This window comes from Podarcis bocagei (genome assembly GCF_964188305.1).
Source record: "Podarcis bocagei genome assembly, chromosome: 10".
In the NCBI taxonomy this organism is placed as follows: Eukaryota; Metazoa; Chordata; class Lepidosauria; order Squamata; family Lacertidae; genus Podarcis; species Podarcis bocagei.
The window spans coordinates 69,670,064-69,687,217 of NC_138135.1; the positions used below are offsets into that span (position 1 = coordinate 69,670,064).

Sequence of the window (17,154 nt, forward strand, 5' to 3'; positions counted from 1 at the left end):
AGCTGCCCCACATCGAGTCAGAGCATTGGTCCATGTAGCTCAATATTGCCTGCACTGACTGGATGTGGGTCTTCAGGGCTAGGTCTCTACCAGGAGATGCTGGGGACTGAACATAGGAGGTTGACATGCAACCCATGTGCTCCCCCACTGTGTCACAACCCTTCTCTGAACTGGGAGTTAAATCCAGTTGCCTCTTTTGCCCCCAAAACTCAGAGCATGTTGTCACATCTTCAAATCTGATTTGCTCTGTGGTGCTGTGCCTGAAACCAGTCCTAAAACAAAGCCCTAAAAATTGCATCAAACCAGGAGCATATTAGGAAGGTAGAAGATTTTGCAAGAGCCTTTTCATACGCCTTCTCAGAATAGTTTCTCCCCCACACTGAAAACCAGAACTCACTAAAATTCAGGACAGCCTTAGTTTGAACCACTTTCTTCCTTCACATTAGAAAGCTGACAGTTATCTGAAGCATTGAGTTTGTGGCCAATTCCTTACAGTCTACACTAATCAGGTGCATGCAAACCACTGTGTCTCAGAAATCAAAGTGCATCGTTAACTTTTTAAAAAATTGGGGTGGGGAAATGAACTAAAAACATTTATTCTTCTTTGTCCATTGTTTTAAGCACGGAATCTTCCCCTAAGATTTTGCAAAGTTCGTTCAGTCTCTGCTGCATTTTTGGCATTCCTGCAAGCTGGGATTCTAGTCTTTGTTTCTCCTCACTGAGGGTTAAGCGGATAGCATTGTCCAACTGCTCAAAGCGCCAGTGTCCTTCCCCATCAAACTGTAGCAAGTGTGTATGGTACTTCCTGCAGGAGAAGAAAAGAAACACTCAGAAATCCAGTAACAAAACCTCAAACATTCACAGGAGCACCATGATGAGCAGGCAGACTCTCAGGAAGACACCAGAAATGCAACAAGTTCCCTAGGGTTCATTCAGAAGAGCATTTGCGAAAGCTTGGAAGCTGCAAGAATTACAGTGTCCAGAAACTAGTGCTATGTCTGCAGAGAGCAACCCCCATTGGCATCAACGGTTAAGAAGACGGTTTCTGCACGTGTTGTAGAGGGAAGTGAGGGGCAGATGGGGTTGTCAACCTGGGAAGGGAGCCCATCTAGGAGAAGGAAAACTCTGATCCTAACCATTCACTGCCTTTTTCGATAAATATAAATATATATAGCTAGATAGATATGGGACGCGGGTGGTGCTGTGAGTTAAACCACAGAGCTTCTTGGGCTTGCCGATCGGAAGGTCAGCGGTTCAAATCCCCACGACAGAGTGAGCTCCCATTGCTCTGTCCCAGCTCCTGCCAACCTAGCAGTTTGAAAGCACGTCAAAGTGAAAATAGATAAATAGGTACCACTCCAGCGGGAAGGTAAACGGCGTTTCCGTGCGCAGCTCTGGTTCGCTAGAAGTGGCTTAGTCATGCTGGCCACATGACCCGGAAGCTGTACGCTGGCTCCCTTAGCCAATAAAGCGAGATGAGCACCGCAACCCCAGAGTCATCTGTGACTGGACCTAATGGTCAGGGGTCCCTTTACCTTTACCTTCCTTTAGATAGATATAGATTTTCCAATATTGTTCCAATAACAGCCTCATTATAACAATGCCAATTTTATCCAATTAATACAGTTATTAAAACCAATTATTTATATACTGAATTATACAGTTTAGTTAAAGTGACTTCCTCACCTGCTAGTTTTGATGGGTTCCTCTTTGTTTTGTTTTATTTTCTGCGTTCCAAAAGCTTAATAATTTCAATTGCATTCCCTTCAAGATAGCAATCCCTTATACAACAGCTACAATCTTATGGTTTCAGTTTGTGTTAATATATTAAGTAATTTATAAAGTTCCGAGTTAGGTACTCAAGTCTGTAATCATTGTTCTTTCCTGCGTGTTGTAATTCCTGCCCCCATGATGTTGTCCCAACCATATATGGTGTTGTGTCCTTCATTCTTCCAACTGTTGATATTTTCCATCATGACTTGGAGTAAGTGGTTGTCTCACAGTTTTCCAAAAGCCTCTACATCACTTCGTCTCGTGATTGTAAGCTTGTAAGAGACTCCTCTGTTTCAACAAATAAACTGTCCTCACCAGTCCCCCCCCCCAACCTAGGAAGAGCAGTCCAATTCCAAACCGCCAGAAAACCTCTGACCTTGGAGCTGGCAAACTCCTCTCCTCCGTTATGTCACGGTGTAATTTTTAACCAATGAAACTGTGAATTATAGATTGGAATAAGAAAACCTGCGGAAGGGAAGGACGGAAGTCAACGGCTCTTTGGAGCATAAAGCAGAATATATGTAATAAGATTTGATGTTTTTGTTGGTTGGTGTTGGTGTTCTTAAATCTCAATAAAAAACATTTGGGGGGAAAAATTAAAAAAATAAACTGAAAAATTATAGTCGGTTATCTTTCCAGTTAGATTACGTTCAAAATTGTCTCAGCCTCCTTCACATTCCTTTGAAAATAACAGAGAGTGGGGGTGGTTTCATTCTATATTCCAACATAGTCCTTTCAAAGAGTGAAACTCCCCCACCCTTTCCTCTCTCTCTCTCCATCCCATTCCTCTCACACATGCAGCTCCAGTTTGATGTTAAATTTCATGTTATTAATCCAGTTTCTTCAGCCTTCACTTTCTATATTATATTTTAACCTTGCATTCCGAGGAGGGTTGCCAAATCAGAAACGTAGAAGAAAAACTTTGAGAAACAAAGTCTGTGGCACCGAATAAAACCTTATCTCAATTCCAACCTTTAAATCCTTGTAGCTGAGATGTTCCGCAGTTTGTTGTCTCATCCCCTCTAGCATATGCCTTTACTTCAGTTAAAACCCAATCAGCAAGATATCCTCTGCTTCTGGGACCGGATTGGGGGTGTGTGTCACGATAGTCACATTGAACCCAGTGCTTTTGCTTGCCCTCACATTCCATAGGGAAGTGAGTACCAGACCGCAGGGCAATCTGCAGGTGAGAGCCCATTCCTCTCCCACCCAGAGAGGAATTCAAAGAAAGAGTTTTCCCCATCATTCTTTGTTTATCTCCGTCTGTCTCTCCCTGCGGTGTCGAGGGAGACCTCCATTCCTGGCACCGGCAGAAAGCCACTTCCGACATCAGGAGGAGGTGGCGTTGCGGGCTCACGCCCCCAACACGCACGTGGAGGCTGGTTTCCAGCCCTGCACGATCAGGGGAATCCTCAGGCCGCGTCATTCCCTGAGCCAGCCAATCAGCTGGCTCAGGGGGTGTAGCTTGCCTCAATTAATGCAAGCGCGGCCCCGGGATCTCCCTCTTTGGCCCACACAGCTGTTGTGGTTTCCCTTCTGACCTCGCTATGGACTTCAGTTGGTCGCCGTTAAGGGGCCTGGTAGGAATTTTTTCCACTTGGCAAATTGGCACTGGCCATTTGGTTTTTCACCTACCTCGTGGAAAATCGTCACAACTCCTTGGCTTTGGCGGTTAGGCATTGGTAGGGGTATTGTTATGTAGATGTATTGGGGGGAAGGAGTGCCATCACCTCCCCCAAATATTGAAGGGTAGTCCGGTAAAGGATTCCGGGGGGCGTTGTCTTGTCCGAAGCCTATGGAGGCCAGGGCCTAAAGCGCGCCCCCGATCGGTGACCCCGGGGGAGTCCCTAGTTGCTGTGCATCAGCAGGGCTCCCCCTGCTGGTGTTAACCCTTCCCGGTCTTCAAGCAAACAGGCTGAAGCCGGATAGTCTGATAGGACCAATGCCCAAGCCAATACCACTCTTACCTGTAACCAATAAAGTTGTGGCCAATTTTAGCCCATTAACCTTAAATAATTGTGTCCTGTGTCTTTATTCCTACTGGGGGGAGGCGGGAACTCGCCACGCAAACAGGAAGCCCTAACCCTCCACTGCCTTGCAGGATATCTTCGGCTAAGGCTAAGGAGCAAACCCTACACGAATCTGGAGTGGAGTCTCTAAGACAGCTGGATGGCACCTTGTACGCCTCCTTCTGGCAACTCCTGTAGCCCACCTGGTGCCAAACATCTTGCTCTGCTTTCCTCTGGACCACATCAGCGAGGCCAAGATGAGGGTCTTGTTGGCTGGGCAGCCCAGGACCTCCAGACACGCTGCCCAGACTTGCGCCTCTAGGAGGTCACTTCAGTGCTGCTAACACAGTGGTTTGACTTCACATCTGGAGGTGCACTTCATAGTCTCTTGAGACAGACAGATGCCAACAATAGGTGCTGTTTGCTTCAAGAGTCTTCCTGTGATTGGGAATGCCACATAATCGTGAGGTGAATACAGTACCTGATGAAACCTACATACATTATCTGGCAACAAGGTTTTTTTAAAAAAGGTCCTACATAAAGACTCACCAAAGAGATGGTCTGTGTGTTATTGAAAGCAGGGATATGCCAGCCCCCTTAGCAGCCTGAAATATCTTTCCTTCGACATCAATGCTGACAGCACTTGTACACTCATCCAGCAACGCATATTTGGGCCTTGTAAAGCAGGAAAACAAATAGTTATTCATTCACTTTTTGAAACAGCTAGGAGGCATGATTTAGGCGAACAAAGATGCACATTCTCATGCGAATCACACTTGCAAGTGTGCACTGGATTCCCCCCACATGCGCTGAAATTTTGGATTCAGAGATCTCTTCACCCCAAACAATGTCTCTTCTAAGTTTTTCTCTGGAAATGGGAGTCCATGCTGTTTCCCCCACCATGTACTTGACCAGGCACAGGCAAACTCGGCCCTCCAGATGTTTTGGGACTACAACTCCCATCATCCCTAGCTAACAGGACCAGTGGTCAGGGATGATGGGAGTTGTAGTCCCAAAACATCTGGAGGGCCGAGTTTGCCTATGCCTGTGCTTGGACTGTCCCTTAATTTCAAAGCAACCTGGACCACCTGCCACAAGTAAACAATACTTAAATGCAGCTTCTGTCAGCTTGGCAAGACAAGTTGCTGGACCTTAAGAAAATGGTTGTTTTTTGTGTGTGTGTTTTTGTTTTTCAGCACAATAAGGTTCTTGTTTGTACAGACTATAAATGTGCAAAGAGCAACTCGGGAACAGCTAAAGTCTCATGTTGCCACCCTCCAAACCTCTCAGGGAAGGGGGGCATAGAAAAGGGCCTCAAGTGACGAATGCAAGGTCCAGGTTAGTTTGTATGGAGACAGACGGCTCTTAAGGTCTTGAGGTTTTATAGGTCAATACCAGCATTGAACTGGGCCCTCTACGGCACCGTGTGCTTTATTCTGCCTTGAACATCCTGAGCAATACCAATACAATCTACCCATGTCCATCCTATCCATACTTGGAAAAAATTTACTTACTTGTGGTAGAACATCCGAGCCATCCCCATTCTCTGCTTTTCTCCTCCGGACAGGACATCCTTCCAGTCTGTAACAGCATCCCACCCTTCAAAGGCACCCAAAGAGAACAGGTACGTTTTACTCTCCGATTTAAACTTCCTTTTCTTCCTTTTCTCCATTTTTGCCTTTAAAAGGTCAGCTTTAGAGTACAATCCTAACCATGTCTACTCAGAAGAAAGTCTTGCTGAATTGTAAGAAGATTATTTCCAGGTAACTGGAGTTCAGAGAGCAGCTTTAAGTAACAAATGGACGTTTACTATACTGTACTTTTGGTATTTTTTATAAATTTGGATTATAAACATATGCACAGTGCAGATGAGCTGCACAAGGGCTGCAACCTGAGAGAGGTAGACTGGGCATGGGCTTAAAAGTTGAAAGCAGACTGAGCTTAAAAGGCTCAGTCTGCTTTCAACTACAGTGGTACCTCGGGTTACAAACGCTTCGGGTTACAAACTCCGCTAACCCGGAAGTAGTTGCTCCAGGTTGTGAATTTTGCCCCAGGATGAGAACGGAAATTGTGCGGCGGTGGCAGCAGGAGGCCACACTGGTGAAAGCACGCCTCAGGTTAAGAACAGCTTCGGGTTAAGAACGGACCTCCGGAATGAATTAAGTTCATAACCTGAGGTACCAAGGTACAGCAAGTTCCTACAGATAGTTCCTTGGAGCTATCTGTGGTCCTGCAGTATCTGCTCTGCCACCTTCTCTGGGGGATCTGGCAACGGCGCTGAGCAGGGCATCAGATTTGTAGAAAACCCAGCAACAATTATATTGCTATTAATTACCGTATTTTTCGCTCTGGAAGACGTACTATTCCCCTCCTAAAAAGTAAGGGGAAATGTGTGTGCGTCTTATGGGGCGAATGCAGGCTGCACAGCTATCCCAGAAGCCAGAACAGCAAGAGGGATCGCTGTGTGGGGCTCCCTCTTGCCATTCTAGCTTCTGGCTTAGCCCCTGAGTCCCTTCCACCACCTCCCGGAAAAGCCCCAAAGAGCCGAGTTCCCTTTAAAGAGCCGCGCGGAGTGTGTGTGCCCTTGGGCCCTTCTCCCTCCTCGGGGAAAAGCCTGCAAGCACCGCACACACGCTCCACGCGGCTCGTGAAAGGGAGCGCTGAGCAGAGCCTGGGATGCATACAGGCTCTGATCAGCACTCCCTTTAAAGAATACTTTTTTCCTTGCATTCCCCCTCTAAGAACTAAGTGCATCTTATGGTCAGGTGCATCTTATGGAGCGAAAAATACGGTACTTGCAAAGTCAGAAACCTTTCCAGACTGAAGGCAGATCCTGAGTTCTCCCAACAGACCCTCTAAGTGGGCAGGTTGTGTCTGACATTACTGGGACGCAGGTGGCGCTGTGGTCTAAACCACCAAGCCTCTTGGGCTTGCCGATTGGAAGGTCGGCGGTTCAAATCCCTGCAATGGGGTGAGCTCCCGTTGCTCTGTCCCAGCTCCTGCTGTTAAACCTAGCAGTTCGAAAGCACGCCAGTGCAAGTAGATAAATAGGCACCACTGCGGCGGGAAGGTAAACGGCATTTCCGTGCGCTTTGGTTTCCATCACGGTATCCCGTTGCGCCAGAAGCGGTTTAGTCCTGCTGGAAAGCTGTCTGTGGACAAATACTGGCTCCCTCAGCCTGAATTGAGATGAGTGCTGCCACCCCACAGTCCCCTTTGCCTGGACTTAACTGTCCAGGGGTCCTTTACCTTTTTACCTCGACATTATTGGGGCAGCCCTGAACTTGCTCAAGTGTTTACCTCCTTCTCTTTGCACTATGTGATTCAAATGAACTATCTGCAGGATGCACTCCAGATCCTGGTCTTGATAGCCCTTCTCGCGCATGTCGTCCACAGAGTCAGGATAGATCACTTGATCCCGCAGCGTTCCAATGGACATGTAAGGTCTGTAAAGCAGCAGAGAGAAAATTAGCCGCCTCCCGGGGAGTCACATCTCAACCCTGCTGTTTAGGGTTCTTTGAGCAGCGAATAATGCTTTAAATGTGGTGTTTCTAAATACTGTAATTATTTGAGGGTGACTGTTTTAGTAAACACACTCTAGAGAACAATGCCTTGTTTGCAGAACAGACTGCAGTGCAGCGACATGGATCACTGTGGCTCAAGAGCAACCCGCCTGATAAAGAAGAACCGCACATTATCCCTCGCACAAAAGTCACCTTGCCTGAGTACACAGTAGCATACATCAAAGTAGGAATGCATTTTCCTGTTCAATTTCTTCCAGGTACACCGTGGAACTCTCATTTTTGAGCCTCGGTTATTCAAAAGCTGCAATTTTTCGAAATTAACGTTGCCCACATCTAACAGTGAGTAGAATGCCCCACACCCCATTTTCCAAGACAACGGATTGTTTGTATACATTTATCAGGAGCTCCCAGGACTTAAGCAGGGAATCTTCAGCTCTTTGCTGCTCTCTGTGGTGAGCTACTAGGATTGCAGTCTGCAGCATATTTTTTTAAGGGATGTACTAGTTCTCAGGTGCTCGACTGGTCCTACCCACCCAGGCAGGCCACCAAATCCTCCTAAACGGGAAGAACTACAAAAGCCTTCCTCCTCCCAGGTGTCAAAAACGGTTATTTATGTATGCTTCTACTGCGGCCCGTGGTTTGTTAGCCCAAAAATGGAATACGAGTGAGATTCCCACCAAAGAAGAATGGCAACTAGAGCTGACAGAATATGCACAGCTTACAGAGTTAACATGTAGAATAAGAGAACAAGAAGAACATACGTTTAGAGGAGACTGGAAAATGTTTATTGAATATATCGGCGAAAATTGTGTACAGCTGAAAACGCTGGCAGCATTAAGATTAATTCAACAGTGTAAATAAGTTTTGATGGATGTAATAATGGAACACTGAATGGTTTAGTTTTTGTAAAATATGCAGGGATTTATGATAAGCAAAATGAACCATGGAAATGGAATAATAATAATAATAATAATAATAATAATAATAATAATAATAATTTATTTATACCCCGCCCATCTGGCTGGGTTTCCCCAGCCACTCTGGGCGGCTTCCAAAAGAATATTAAAATACTATAATACATCAAACATTAAAAGCTTCCCTAAAGAAGGGAAGTCAATGATATTTTAAGGATGTTTAAATGAGTATTTTATATTGTAAAACAGAAAATATATACCTATACAATATATACCTACACAAACACAGCCTTCCTCCTTGGGCTAGAACAGGCATAGGCAACCTCAGCCCTCCAGCTGTTTTGGGACTACAGCTCCCATCATCCCTGACCACTGGTCCTGTTAGCTAGGGATCATGGGAGTTGTAGTCCCAAGAGACTGGAGGGCCGAGGTTGCCTATGAGGTTGGCTAGAACTTGCCTGGGCAGCAAAAGCCTTCCCAGCTCTGGCACATTTTGGATTTACTCTTTCAAGCTTTCATTCCTAGCCTTGTTCCTCAGTATTGACTCCTGACTTGACTTCCCAGCTCTGACCTCCTGGCACAACTTTCTGGTTTCCAGCTTCACTCTGACAGGGGCTCAGCCTTGAGAATGTCCTCTGGCACATTCAGATAATGGCAGACACAGAAAAGTGGGCAGCCTGCCGGACTCTAAAACTGTCTGTGCCACAAACAGGCAAATACAGCAACATTTCACCAGGTTTACAAGCAAAGAATCTACAAATATTTACGACCAGGGTACATGAGAACTAGACGTAAGATTCAATATTCGTTCTCCGCAAATGGAGCATAGCTGGATGCCTACAAAGAATTATTTCATTTGGGCTTATGGATGGTATCATTTTTGCTATGACAAAACAAACAAAATTTCCAGGACAATTTGACAAGCTAGATTCTCCTATAGATAAGCACACAGGCAGTCTAGAGCGCTCCAGTTGGAGAACAGCCTTTACCAAAGGTGTCATGGACTTTGAAGACACTCGAACTCAGGACGCAAGGGAGAAGCGTGCCAAGAGGAAGGCATGCTTGGCAAATCCACACCGTGATCAACTCCTGCCTGGAAACCAATGTCCCCACTGTGGAATGATGTGTGGATCCAGAATTGGCCTCCACAGTCACTTATGGACTCATTGTTAAAATCGTGTTTATGGAAGACAATCTTACTCGGCTACGACTGTCAAAGAAAGAATATTTTTGAGCAGAAAGAGTAATTGCTTTGTTGTTGTTTTATGACAGGTTGAAGGTTCATCCTATACACCTTGTGGGAATTTTTGGTTTACAGTTCCACAATGTTTGTTTTCACATGAAAACTTAGTCTACTTTTATAGAAGTAGATACTAGAAATAAATTTTCACGGAATCAGATGCAATACCTACGTAAACATGATATTAACTGTAACTCCAAGGCTTGTGTTTCAGATCATCTGTGACATATCAGGACAGAGTTAGAGCACCAGTGAATATTTGCTTGACATGATATGATGGCTAATCCAGAAATAAGAGAGCAAATATTACAATGTATTTGAACAGAGGCTATATAATATTATAAGCCATTTGAGCAAAGGACTCTGTTTTATGTGTGAGAATCCCCAGAATCTCTGATTTACTTGCTTTTATACACTTGCATATGTTTTGAGGTTGTTTTATTGGTTTTTTGTTATATTATTTGTTTTGATGGATATCGTTTTTATACTAGAGATAGTGTACACCACTTAGGGGTTTTTAAAGGGCTAAAAGGTTTAGAAATTCCTTTAAATAAATAACTAAACAATGAAGCATATGATGAGCACAGCAGTTGTCGGAGGATTCAGGATCAATATGCGCATGTGAAATGAGCTTAAGGCGGAACTGCGGTCTTTTGCTGTGGCTTACTAAAGGAATTCATTTGCTCTGGGCATTTAAAAAGAAAACTGCATTCACTGGATACTGGCACCCAGTGCTCCAAAAAATGCTTCCTTCTTTGTGTTACATGGACACATGTCACATGAATGTTACATGTGACAAATGACATTGAAATCAGAGTCAGGATGTGGCATGACCAAAAAATGTTACATTCTTACGGGTTTTCCAGCTTGGTTTTTTGCTTTCTACAAATGCATATGTACATATTACACATGATACTATGTGTTCCCATGTCAGAAAGCTGTAATAATATTACCTGAATTTATTATTGATAATTTTACCCGATGCTGAAAACAAATGTGATCAGAGGACTTTGGCCCTTCCTTCCTTCCTTCCTTCCTTCCTTCCTTCCTTCCCAAAGAAACTGGTCTATACTGCATTTCACAAGGGTCTTTATCTTCACAGCAGTGGGAAGAGAGACAGTGTGGTGCAGTGGTTACAGTGCTGGACTGGGACCAAGCAGACCTAGGCTCAAATTCCCATTCAACCACAAAGCTCAATGAGGGCTCTGGGCCAGTCATGCTCTCTCAGCCTAACCTACTTCAGAAGGTTGTTGTGGGGATTAAATGGGAAAGGGGGATCAAGCCATCTCCAGCTCCTTGGAAGCAAGGTGCAATATAATTGCAATAATAATAAGTGCTACGTCATAAAGATAAAGCAAATCTCTGACCGGAGTGGCGGCTGTCTCCAGTTCTCACATGCAGTGGGCATCACTATAGTGAATTCTCTGAGAAGACCGCCAGCTCAACCCACAATTCCTCACACACCATTTGCACGCGATGCAATTCCACGCGCATATTATTTGGATGATGGTCCGTGATGAACTATGGACTGGATCATTTGAAAAGCGATTTAAAAACACAGAATCAGAACTGAGACAAACAACTGGGCAGTGAGAGCTAGTAAAGGTAAAGGGTCCATTAGGTCCAGTCGTGGCCGACTCTGGGGTTGTGGCGCTCATCTCGCTTTATTGGCCAAGGGAGCCGGCGGAGAGCGTCCGGGTCATGTGGCCACCATGACTAAGCCGCTTCTGGCAAACCAGAGCAGCGCACGGAAATGCCGTTTACCTTTCTGCCGGAGCGGTACCTATTTATCTACTTGCACTTTGATGTGCTTTTGAACTGCTAGGTGGGCAGGAGCTGGGACCGAGCAACGGGAGCTCACCCCGTCGCGGGGAGTCGAACCGCCGACCTTCTGATCGGCAAGTCCTAGGCTCTGTGGTTTAACCCACAGCACCACCCGCGCCCCTCACGTGAGAGCTAGTATTGGTGGCAATTTCTTAAGGCCTCTGGACTGATTTTATTCTGTTGTTCCTGGGAGAACCGTCCCTCCAAAGCTTAGGAATTAGGCTAATATGGGTGCTGGGCTGACACAGCAGTCTTTCAAAACCTGCATCTTACAGATGTGCAATGCACATTTGCTGGAATTCTCAAGGCTAATGGATAGGGAAAAAATATCTATAGAAAAAATGATCTACAGAACACAACGGAAGGCTTTTACAGAACATAAAAACTAAGGGGCATTTCTTATACTGAAGACTTTGGTGGGTTAAATACCCATTCCCCATCTCCCGGGAACTTTGGGAACTGTAGTTCTGTAACAGCTTGGTCTTTAACCAAGAATCCTCAACACCTTTAACAAACTGTGATTCTGATGATGCACTGTAAATTTGTACGTATGTATGTGACGACAGAGGCAAGGATTCTCTATGAACCAAAATGGAAGACGTGAACACCCTCAAGGGAAGAATGGTTGATAAAAATCTTTGTAATATGCAGAGATGGCATATTACAAAACTGACGGCACTGATAAAACATACAAGTAAAGAATCTTTTAAAGAAGACTGGGAACCCTTTCTAGTCTATAGAAAAAGTTATTTCCCATATGCGAAGAGCACAGTGGGGTCTGAAGTGTAAGAAAATAGAAGAACATATTAGGAAACATGTTAGAGAGGATGAAATTAGATGACGGAACTTTAAAATGCAATTATATGTAAAGGTAAAGGGACCCCTGACCGTTAGGTCCAGTCGTGGCCGACTCTGGGGTTGCAGCGCTTATCTCGCTTTATTGGCCGAGGGAGCCAGCGTACAGCTTCCGGGTCATGTGGCCAGCATGACTAAGCCGCTTCTGGCGAACCAGAGCAGCTCACGGAAACGCTGTTTACCTTCCCACCGGAGCGGTACCTATTTATCTACTTGCCCTTTGACCTGCTTTCGAACTGCTAGGTTGGCAGGACCTGGGACTGAACAACGGGAGCTCACCCCGTCACAGGGATTCGAACTGCCGACCTTCTGATCAGCAAGCCCTAGGGTCAGTGGTTTAACCCACAGCGCCACCCGCGTCCCTAATTGTATGTAACTTGGGTTATAAACATCAATGTTGGGCGAGAAGGAAGTCACTAGTTCTGTTGAATTGGAATATGATTGTTGAGTATCAAATGTAACTTTCTATATGGAATAAAGAATAAAATATTTATTGCAATAAAATAAAACAAAATAAAATAAATATGTACCGTAGATTTGCCCTGTTGGAAGTTAAGTTCTGTTATATACATTTGCCCATCATGACGATGGAGGAACTGCTAAAATATACACATCTGGTGGAATGTCTAACGAAGAGCATCTTCTTTCTATAACATTCTCCCACTCCATTGAAATAAGTTCAAGGGTGTTTTAGGGCAAGCTGTAGTTTCCACAACTCTCTCCAGATATAAATAATTGATTTGAGCCCAAAATAGCCAACCGTAAGCTTTCCTCTCCAGTATCCAAGAGCGCCTGCTAAATATTTCAAGGAGCTCAATTACCAAGCCTGAGCATAATTACCTTACACCCGCTAACATAGTTTACGGGGCATGGATCATAGAGCTTTCCCAGCACGATGCGTAATTAGAAGCTGCTGTCACAGGCAGAAATATATTATTGCACAATAAACAACCGAACCACAGAAAAAGCACAAATCCTTAATCTGGAAAGGAAGCCGTGCGATTGAAGGATAAGCCAGGTTAAGCAACGCTCCTTGATTTCATGAAATTTTTATCGGCTCCCTTGCAGCCGCGCAAATCAGAAACTGCCTCCGTCAGGGATTCAGAACCACTGGGGAGACGCAGCAGGGAGCTGGCTGTCAATCACGATAAAGTCAGCGCTGTGAAATCTCAAGCAGCTGTCAGGACATTTCCTGCCCTTTATGACACTTCCTTTGTAAGGCTCAGGTGCCAAACGGAGAAGCCGTAGAGTTGGGAAAAAGATTAGAAGAACACATGGGCTGAACGTAATGCATGACCGTGACATGCAAGTAAAAAAGGCGGTCAACTTTCTTGTTACATCACCACTTGGGAGCACACTGATGAAGAGCTGTTGCTGACATGATCGTGATTGCTATTATTATTTACATATAAGCCAGTACAAGTATTCGAACAACTGCCACCCTAACAAATAGATGTCAGTATCTGTTTCAAGCTGGGAGGCACGTTGGGAAAACTGGCCAAATCTATAGTAAGACAGAAGCACTTACCGTGCTGGCCTGAATATAAGCCTCACTTTCCCCCCAAATTCCGACCGTGAAAAGTTAAAGTGGGGCTTAAATTCGTGACCTTACAAAAAATGGGCTTTTGTGACATTGCTGCTGAAACAGATATACAGTAAAACGGAATGGGTGTGAGTGCCTGCGGAATTTTAAGGGAGCGGCTTATATTTGGGTATTGCCTTTTTTTTCTCCCCCCCCCCTTGAATTTTAAAGGTGTGGCTTATATTCGGGTGCGGCTTATATTCGGGCCAATACGGTATGTGAAACCATTCTAAAGTACGTGCAGAACTGAGATGGGATAGGTTGACATGGCAAAACTATGTAAATATGTGCAACCAAAGGCCTACAAAAAGAGGGTGGGAAAGAAGTACCACATTCCTAAGATACGGCGACCGGGGGGAAAGTATTCAGTGGGCTGATGCAAGACATGTAGATTTTTGAAATGGGGTGTGGGTAGCTGAATCAGTTTACAGTGGTAGCTCTGGATGCGAACGGGATCCATTCCCGAGCCCCATTCGCATCCTGAAACGAACGCAACCTGCGCCTGTGCGTGCTGCGATTCGCCACTTCCGCACATGCACGTGACGTCATTTTGAGCATCTGCGCATGCGCAAGTGACGAAACCCGGAAGTAATGTGCTCCGTTACTTCTGGGTCAACGTGGAGCGCAACCCGAAAATACTCAACCTGAAGCTACTTCAACCTGAGTTATGACTGTATAGTGACTGTATGGTTATGTTTCCTGCTAAGCCTACGAAGACAGAATTCGGAGTCAAGGAACTCTGAAGAAAGGGCTGTGCATAAAGAATTGAAATATTCTACTGCACCACACAACCCAGTAGGGAGGAATGGTTAGAGTGGGGGAGGCACCCATCAGGCCCAGGGTCAGTGAAGATGGAAGCTAGGTTCAAAAAGCTCTGGGGCGGGTGTGGGTTGGTGTCATATTGCTAGCTCTGGGTCTGAGTACAGTGGTGCCCCGCAAGACGAATGCCTCGCAAGACGAGAAACTCGCTAGACGAAAGGGTTTTCCGTTTTTGAGCTGCTTCGCAAGACGAATTTCCCTATGGGCTTGCTTCGCAAGACGAAAAACGAAAACGTCTTGCAAGTTTGTTTCCTTTTTCTTAACACCGTTAATACAGTTGCGACTTGACTTCGAGGAGCAACTCATAGAACGCAGTGTACATAGTAGCCTTTTTTGAGGTTTTTAAAGACTTTGGTGATTTTTGAAGCTTTTCCAAAACTTCTTTTGCAGCCATTTGGTAAGTTAAGCTTTTAAAACTTTTTTTTGGGGGGGGTTGGATTTTGGGTTGGGGTGTTTGGAATTCAAGGACTTGGTGTTGGGAAGGGGTTTGCAAGAATCTGGAAGCTTGTGTGTTTTTTCTGCATTTTTATGATTTTCTGTGACCATTGGGCCACTCTGCTGTTTTTTTAAAAAAATTCTGGATTTGAATTTCTGTGTGCTGGGTGGCTGGGGGAACAGTTGGGGAGGGGCTTGCAAGAATCTGGAAGCTTGTGGGTTTTTTCCTGCATTTTTATGATTTTCTGTGACCATTGGGCCACTCTGCTGTTTTTTAAAAAAATTCTGGGTTTGAATTTTGAAATGCTCTTTACAGTATGTGTGACTTTAAAGAGCACTTAATAAACTCTTGTTGCACCAAATTTGGCTTTGTTTGGACTTTTTTTGACCAAGGAACGCATTAATTGATTTTCAATGCATTCCTATGGGAAACCGTGCTTCGCAAGACGAAAAATCCGCTAGACAAAAAAATTCGCAGGACGAATTAATTTCGTCTTGCGAGGCACCACTGTATTGGATACTCAAATCTGCAATCCATCCAGGAAGCCCCTTGGGCCAGTGATCCTATCACAGCTTAACCCACACTGGGCTGATCTTGATCTATAACGTGGGGCGGGGAAGGACCCTGAGCTTCTTGAAGAACAGCAGAAGTAGATGGGAAGAGAAGAGTTCAGGATATTAAAAATAATAATTTTATTAAGCTGTGTGTTCTTGATTCTCAATTCCACCCTTTTACGTGGTTTTGTATGGTTTGTGGCATTTTATGCATTGTGACTTGCCGTTGCGTTTATCGATTGTAGTTTAGTAATTCTTTATTGTAAGTGTAAGCTGTTTAAATGTCAGAAATAATACCATTTACTATTAGATTCTAATGGATTGTTGAATCTTGCTTTATTTGATATGTTGTTTATTTTAAAGTTACTGTTAGTTTTTTGTATTGGGTCAGGCTGTTGTTATTAATGTTTGATGTTTTATTATGTTTTTATATGTGTTGGAAGCTGTCCAGAGTTGCTGGGGCAGCCCAATCAGATGGGTGGGGTATAAAATTATTATTATTATTATTATTATTATTATTATTATTATTATTAGATAAGATGGTGAATGTAATAAGTAATAGCAACAAGTATTAAAATAATCTGCAACACCAATTAAATGAAGAAAGCAAAATTATGTACAAAATGTTTGCTTTGGATGTAATCTACATAGTTTTTATTATTTAAAAAAAGGTTTTAAAAAAGTTATTACGTGACATTTACACACACCTTAGGGCGCAAATGTAAATATGTGTTCCTTAACTTTGACCAAATCCTCCGTCATTCAAAACCTCCCAGGCAAGGGGCATTATAAATATCAACTTTGACGTTGTGCAAAGTATTTTAGGAAATATAATCTCTGTCTGGGATTTCTCTAACTCTAAGCCCTGCTTCTAATTAGCAGACGGCCAGAATGCCTGGGACGCTAGGGGAGAAAATGACAGTTAATCTCTAAAGCTAATATTCCCTACTGGAGACTTGCCCAGGTTACTCCTATACATTTTATAATGGTAAATTGTATTGTCACATTTCTGGGCCGTATCTCATGCTGTATCAGTAGGCACAATGATACAAAAACAATTCCTCAGGCTATCTGTGTATTCACTTATAAATGGAGAGTTCTTATGGATGAAGGCAAGCAAAATTCTCAATTAAACCATATGGAATCAAGACAATCCCCATCTGGGCAGATTCAGCTAGGGCTACATTTAATTAGGAAGGCAACACAGCATGTTGCCTTAAAGGGCTAGTCTACTAATTCAAAGAAATCCAATACAAATAGTGGCATTTGCAAACTGTGCTGAGTAAGATTCAAGCAGACAATGGCTGCAATGTCTCCTTCATTATTGACTTTCGGGAGAAGTTTAAAAACATTCCTGTTTACCCATGCATTTGATGGCTAAAAGAAACAGGTCAGGACAACTTGAAACCAGTAAGCTTTTAGATATCCTTTTTTAAAAATGTTCTTAAAGGTAAAGGGTAAAGGGACCATCAGGTCCAGTTGTGACCAACTCTGGGGTTGCGGCGCTCATTTCGCTTTATTGGCCGAGGAAGCCAGCGTACAGCTGGTCATGTGGCCAGCATGACTAAGCCACTTCTGGCAAACCAGAGCAGCGCACGGAAACGCCGTTTACCTTCCCGCTGGA

At 44.2% G+C, this 17,154-nt stretch overlaps 1 protein-coding gene across 3 annotated transcripts in view; it reads right to left on the reverse strand.

The window, feature by feature from the left end:
* Nucleotides 1-578: 578 nt before the first annotated feature.
* The window catches only part of ABCD2 (ATP binding cassette subfamily D member 2), a 119,703-nt gene continuing 103,127 nt past the window's right edge, over nucleotides 579-17,154 (reverse strand). For all 3 annotated transcript variants that reach the window (XM_081211582.1, XM_081211581.1, XM_081211580.1), the window contains 4 exons: nucleotides 7,083-7,228; nucleotides 5,297-5,381; nucleotides 4,332-4,457; nucleotides 579-805 (listed from right to left, as the gene is read on the reverse strand). In XM_081211582.1, the coding sequence (XP_081067708.1) occupies nucleotides 595-805; nucleotides 4,332-4,457; nucleotides 5,297-5,381; nucleotides 7,083-7,228 (568 nt within the window). In that variant the 3' untranslated portion in view covers nucleotides 579-594. The remainder of the gene's footprint in view (nucleotides 806-4,331; nucleotides 4,458-5,296; nucleotides 5,382-7,082; nucleotides 7,229-17,154) is intronic.